The sequence below is a fragment of the Trachurus japonicus genome, unplaced genomic scaffold, assembly GCF_045865225.1.
Source record: "Trachurus japonicus isolate A0001 unplaced genomic scaffold, Traja_1.0 AP030012.1".
Lineage (NCBI taxonomy): Eukaryota > Metazoa > Chordata > Actinopteri > Carangiformes > Carangidae > Trachurus > Trachurus japonicus.
In genome coordinates, this window is record NW_028220145.1 from 16,351 (window position 1) to 23,098 (window position 6,748).

Sequence of the window (6,748 nt, forward strand, 5' to 3'; positions counted from 1 at the left end):
CTGATTTATTTTTCACAGTGTTATGAATCGTTTTTTTAGTGCAGATGACTGGATCACCTATCTACTGCACTGTTCTGCAGCCAGAGTCAGAGCAAGTTGCCCGTCCTCATATGGCCGACTGTGAGCTACGCCTGCGTGTAGTCAGATCCACCCCCTTGGTGGGATCAATCAATCAATTTGTTTATTTCGGGCATGTCAATTTAAATCATCATCATCACACTTCATCTTAGTTCAAATAATACAATACACTGAAGGTTTACTGTGCCATTCTTAAATATTAAGGTGGTTCTTTGTACATGGTCCGGGTCCTGTATGTTAAGTTGTTGCTGTTACGTGTCGACCACGTGCTGCGCTGTCAAAACACCAATGAAAACAAACGTAGCTTTGCAGATGATGAAGGCCTTTAACTCACTGATGGAAAGAACTAAGATGATTTAGTCAGTTTTTAAATACTTGTACTTAAATTTAGGCCAAATTATTCATATATTCTACATTGCAGGGGAAATATTGTCGCTCACATTAAGTTACTTAACACAGCATACCGGTTTCCCCCCTTGTGAACTGACTAGGCGCTTTATTTTGCTTTTATATGTAAATAAAAGGCCACATAACAAATTAATGTGCAACAAGTCACATCTCTAAATGAGTAAGAATTCAAAACGAACTGTACATTAACCAGTTAATCATTACAATGTAGAAATCAGTCAGACTGAGTTTTTCTACTTTCAGTACGTTAATAGACAGAAATATTTCAGACTGCAAAGTGTTCTTTTTTACATCTTTAGATTAAGATGTAAGACGTGTTGTGTATTCAGTGATGGAGAAACATCAGAGAACTGTTAACCTGTAGGTAATGATCTGAAATCTGATTTGAGAGAGTCTTAATTCATTAGTGGAGAACTTCAAACACAGGCCTGCAGTGAAGACATGATACCTGAGAGATGTAGAGTTAGTTCAAGACACCATGACAACAGAAACACAGCATTTATCAACGCTAACCCTTTTGCAGGATGTGCTTCATTTACAACTTGAAAAATAAATACATTTATGCTAAATATGAACATTCATTCCTAGGCAAGTTTTGAGGAACTTGTACTGAAACTACTCCACAACATTTATTGTTATGTAGATACAGGAGACGGTAAAGACGAAGCTGAATATGAATCCAAGTCAAGACAACATTTAATTAAGTTGATTAAAGACAGGAACGAATGTACATTCAGCTTTTGTGATGAACTGACACGTTGATACATCTTAGATCATTTCATATAAACAGATACAAACTTTTTACATTAAACCAGAAACACTTTTCAACTTTTCATGTTTAACATTTTATCATCTTGAGAAGAATTGAAAATAAAGATTGATCAATGATCACCTGATCAAATGTTCAGTAATTTATAATTTTTTAGCTCATCATTCCACAAAAAGTCATAATAAGAAACGTAATGTGAAATGACTCATAGAGATAAAAAGAGTGAAAATATTCTACAGATTAAAAGTAGTAAAAAAGGAAAAGTGTAATAATGAGACAGCAGGAGGACAGGTGCAGTTTAACAGGTTCAATTCACTGACTTTTCCCTTTAAGAAATAAACAACATTATAAATATGATCATCCTCTTTAACTCTAACTGCTCTGCTCCACTGTCACTGACACCTTCACTGGTAACAGCTTCAATGGGAGGTTTTCACCAAAGGGAATGAATGGAAACATCTTCTGAGTGAAAGTGTGTGTGAAAGTGTGTATGTGTGTGTTAGTATCAGGATCAGAGAACGACAGTTTTCCTCTGTTGAAGTCCAGATTCACTCTGATCCTCTGGAACTTCTTCTGCTCTGGGAGATCAATGACTGGAGTTGATGGCGAATATGCTGAGTAATTATCTCCAATCAACCATATTCCCCATAATCCAGACAATATCTCGTCTCCCTTCCTCTGCTCAGACTCTGTTAACACACCCAGTGCCCATGCTGTACTGTCTCCAACCTCGACATCCCAGCTGTGAGTCCCGGAGTTAAAGGGATAGTTCACCCTAGAATGATATTTCGCTCATTATCTACTCACCCTCATGTGGACTAAGGGCTGGAAGAAGTTTCAGAGTCCACCGTCCCTTCTCTGAGTTACAGGGGGTCTCAGCGTAGCAGTGCATGTCCATATAACGGTTGTAAAGGGACACCAGAGCTCTTCGTAAAAAAACACACACAAAAAAACATCCAAATACCTCCATGATGCTCGTATGTAATGTCCGTCTTGTGCTGAAGCCCCAAATTGCGTAAGTGTCCCGAAAAAAATTAAATAAGTCTATATTTTAAGCTTGTTTGTAGCGGAAGCTTCTCAAAGCTCCTCTTCCTGGTCCGTCCAAATCTCGCGTGATTCGCAGTAACCGCACTGACGCCGGCGCAAATCACGCGAGATTTGGACGGACCAGGAAGAGGAGCTTTGAGAAGCTTCCGCTACAAACAAGCTTAAAATATAGACTTATTTAATTTTTTTCGGGACAATTACGCAATTTGGGGCTTCAGCACAAGACGGACATTACATACGAGCATCATGGAGGTATTTGGATGTTTTTTTGTGTGTGTTTTTTTACGAAGAGCTCTGGTGTCCCTTTACAACCGTTATATGGACATGCACTGCTACACCAAGACCCCCTGTAACTCAGAGAAGGGACGGAGGACTCTGAAACTTCTTCCAGCCCTTAGTCGACATGAGGGTGAGTAGATAATGAGCGAAATATCATTCTAGGGTGAACTATCCCTTTAAAACCCTCAGAGCCCAGGACAGACCAGCTAAAATCAATCCTCTCTGGATTGTCAGGAAGCTGCTGTTTGTTTCCTAGTCTCACGCTGGTCAGATCTTCAGACAGGATGAGTTCTGGATGAGCAGTGTTTGGGTCCAGAACCACAGGACTGTAGGAGACCATGTCCTTCATCTTGTTCCAGATGTTGAAGGTCAGGTTGCCCAGGTGTTTGGCCTTGTCTATCAGAGCTCCTGAGTCCAGCTGTGGATCCTCCAGCAGGGGGCGCTGCTGGACTCTTTCCACTGCAGCCTTGTAGTTGAGCAGGAATGAGACGTCTTCAGCTCTCAGCTCGTCCTCTGTGGCTCTGACTGTGTGTGAAAGAGCTGCTATCTCTCTGCTCAGAGCCTCCATCTTCTCCTTCATCCTCTGACTCTTCTGCTCCTCTTCCTCCCTCAGTGCAGCCATCCTGGCCTCCTCTTCCTCTTCTAGAAACTGGTGAAGCTTCTTAAACTGCTCCTTAATCTGCCTTTCTGTGTGTCGGGCCTGGACCTTAATGTGTTCTGCTGTTCGACCAAACGTCACTTGAACTTCTTCAAAACCATTTAACTTCTTCTTTAAGGGCTCCAGAGTTTCCTCAAGTTCCTTCTTGGGTTTCAAAGCAGCTTCGTTGATGGGTCTGAACCTGTGGTTGGTGTGTGTTTCTGAATCTCTGCAGATGAGACACACTGGCTGCTGATGGTCCAGACAGAAGAGTTTGAGTTTCTCAGAGTGCAGACTGCAGAGAACCTCTGAAGATCTCTGTTCTCTCTCTAGTAAGAAGCTCTCACACAGGTTCTTCAACACCAGGTTACAGGGTGGTTTCTTTCTTGAACATCTTGTCTTACAAACTGGACACAGTGGATCTTGTTTCTCCTTCCACCAGCTCTGCAGGCAGTCTTTACAGAAGCTGTGGCTGCAGGACAGAAGAACAGGATCTCTGAAGACCTCCGTACAGACCGGACAGTAGAGATCCTCCTCTAATCTGGAAGCCATTTAGTCTGTGAGCGAAGCTGAAAACACAGGATACAAGAAGTAGATTCAGTCATGGCTCCCCTCCCTCCTCTACTGACTAGACTTTAGTTTACTGTGTCTCTGAGTCCAGGTTTTAGTCAAACTCACCTTCAGTGTATGGAGTGTCAGCAGGTTGAAGCAGCAGTGTTGTAGCTGGACTCACTCTCAGGAAGTTGTTAGTTTGGTCCGAAGCTGAATCTGATTGTCTCTTCTTCAGTCTGCTTCTCCGGGACTGAAGAAGTGCAAGGAACTGTTTCTTATCTCTGGTGAGTTATGTGAGGGGGCGGAGCTTTGAAAAGTGACTGAAGGTCGAACAGCTCAGTTCAGATGAATGTAGAGGAGCAGTTTTAAGCCGCCTCGTATTAAAAAAGGCCTTTTCATGTGTTTTTAATAAATAAATAAATAAAAAAATGTTACTGTTGTGCATATAGACAGGTTTCTGTGCAACATCATCGCAGATGTGCACGCACAGCCTGGGGGCAGAAAGCGGGACATTTGTCATTGTTTACAATCGGAGTCAAGCAGCAAACGAAAAGGACAAGGAGTTGTTGTGTTGCACAAACCAGCAAAAGGATGGATGGAAATTGTAGGGGAGCGCCGGGTCGATTGATACACTTTTCATTTAAACGTCTTTTTCAAAGATGACGTTATGTACACAAACATTTTTATCATGTGATCAACAACTCACATGTGTATTCTCTTAGTTACAAGTGTAATTTAACACATATGTTGGATGATCACGCTGTTTTATAACTTTGAACGTAAGTTGACATTTGTCTCAAACGCCCCACCTATGCGGGTCGTTTGAGACACAGAGGAGGAACGGTTGAAACAGCATGTTTTAAACAGAAACTACTGACCTTACTCTCGTTTTTATGCAGCATATCAGACAACATACTAGTGGACTCGTTATTGCCAAAATGTCACATAATTTCTCACAATATAAATAGGTCAAATAAATATTTTTGTCCCGTGCGTAATTGTCAGGATCCGCATTTCGATTAAACTCGCCTTTCTTCTTTTGTACGAGTTGTTGGACGACTGCATTTTCATTTAATTTACTTATTTCCCTGTCCTAAGTCATGTTTATGATACACAGTTGAACATATTGTCATTTTACCCTCGGCATTTTCCCCTCACTTTGCTGAATATCTGTTGATTCATGTCATAAACACGTTTTGTTCATTAAAAATATGTGGTGTTTATTACCTACATGTTGTTCATTCAAATCGGTTGTTGTTCAATGCAGAACAATAGGGTATTAATTCGGTGATTTATATACAGATATTGATCGCGCAATGACCACAATCACTACGCACGGTGGCGTGAGGGACATTTGAAACAGCTGTATCAATCGTCCCTGCAGCGACTACTGACACTTCAACCTGTTTTGCCTCTAAACTTCAAAACTATGACATTGCATACATTAGGACCTGTTTATGTACGAATTCATCTGTTGTTAGGTCATATTATTATTGCATGAAACACACAATACAACTTTTGATCACAAAAAAACTACCGCATGTAAGATTTTACTTTCCGTAGTCAAAAACAGGTTCGCGCTAATAACTTTTGAATGGCGTGACGTAATTTCACAAGCTTTCCCAGGATTGGTCGGTGTTGAGTGCTGAACATAGTGACAAAATCTGACGGCTCAAGCTTGTGTGGTTTTCGAGGAAATCGCTCTGTATCAATCGTCCCGTGTATCAATCGACCCGGCGCTCCCCTATAATAAACCGAGGGGATCTCATCCGTTTGCCAAAAAAGAAGATTACGGCTCCAGGCCATTAAAGCAGAACTATGCAGGATTTCGGCTGTAATTATTGTGGCTCAGAGACACTGTGATGGTTGAGTGACCTGTTATGAGGTGGATGGGGTCTAGGCCAATGCGCCAAAACCGCACTTGCAAGATCAGTCGTCCGTCTCGGTGTTACAAATCTCGTCAATGGATAGAACTATCGCGAGAAACTGCCTTACGGCAGTACGAGATAAGAACGCAGATGACGTCATGCATGTCATGAATCGTGATTGGTTTGAGTTCGGAAGGTCGGAGGAAACCATGGAAACATGAAATGTTTGAACTGATGAAGTTCGGCTTGTGGCTAACACGGAGCTAATGCTAACACGGACACACACACCATGGATCTTTTTTTTTTTTTTTTTAAGTATATTTTTTTTGGCTTTTTGCCTTTATTTGATAGTGATGACAGTAGAGATAGACAGGAAATGGGGAGGCAGAGAGAGGGGGAATGACACGCAGGAAAGGTCTGCCCGACGCGGGATTCGAACCGGGGACGCCTGCGGCGAGGACTGTAGCCTCTACATGGGGCGGCCGCTCTACCCACTGCGCCACGCACCGCCCCGCACACCATGGATCTTTTATAACATAATGTAATACATCATGACACACACACACACACCTTCGCATTTTGGAACTTTTATTCACGTGTGTGTATGTCTGTGTCTTTGTCTGTGTGTGGCCGTATTAGCGTTAGCTCCGTGTTAGCATTAGCTCCGTGTTGTTAGCGTTAGCTCCGTGTTAGCAGGCTTAGCAAACACCGCTCTCTACCTTCGGCAGTAAACACAAGCACGTGTAGGGGGTGGAGGGGGTGGAGGAGGTGGTGGCGGCGAGTTTTTTTTTTTTTTTTTTTTTACGACAGTGACATGTGCCTCCCAGAACTGTGGGGGAGCTCCGGAGAGGGAAAAAAAGAGAAACCAACGAAGGAGCGAGCTATTTCCGGCCGACTTGCATAGTTCTGCTTTAAAAGGGAGGATTGGGGTCCCGAAGGTCCTAAAGGCGGCGAGAGTCTGTGCATCACCTGTGTCATAAAACTAGCAATAATATACTTTTTTTTTTTATTAAAAAGTTTTGCACATACAGATTTATATGCACCCAGATTGTCAAAAGGAAGTTGTTAGTTTGGTCTGAAGCTGAATCTGATCGTCTCTTCTTCAGTCTG

General features: G+C 42.3%; 1 protein-coding gene across 1 annotated transcript; it reads right to left on the bottom strand.

Moving 5' to 3' along the window:
- Positions 1-902: 902 nt before the first annotated feature.
- Positions 903-3,770, bottom strand: LOC146960764 (nuclear factor 7, ovary-like). Its single transcript, XM_085772084.1, has 3 exons — positions 2,764-3,770; positions 1,693-2,018; positions 903-934 (listed from the first exon to the last, which is right to left on the bottom strand). Exons 1-3 carry the CDS (start codon positions 3,768-3,770, stop codon positions 903-905), a joined length of 1,365 nt encoding a protein of 454 aa, XP_085628210.1.
- Between the last annotated feature and the right edge of the window lie 2,978 nt (positions 3,771-6,748).

Excerpts from the sequence above, each read along its gene's own strand:
- LOC146960764 (XM_085772084.1), bottom strand. The coding sequence starts at position 3,770 with ATGGCTTCCAGATTAGAGGAGGATCTCTACTGTCCGGTCTGTACGGAG. Across the intron at positions 2,019-2,763 it reads TCTGTCCTGGGCTCTGAGGG|CTTTAACTCCGGGACTCACA; the intron begins TTTTAAAGGGAT and ends GGTGAACTATCC. Across the intron at positions 935-1,692 it reads GTTTCCATTCATTCCCTTTG|GTATCATGTCTTCACTGCAG; the intron begins GTGAAAACCTCC and ends TACATCTCTCAG.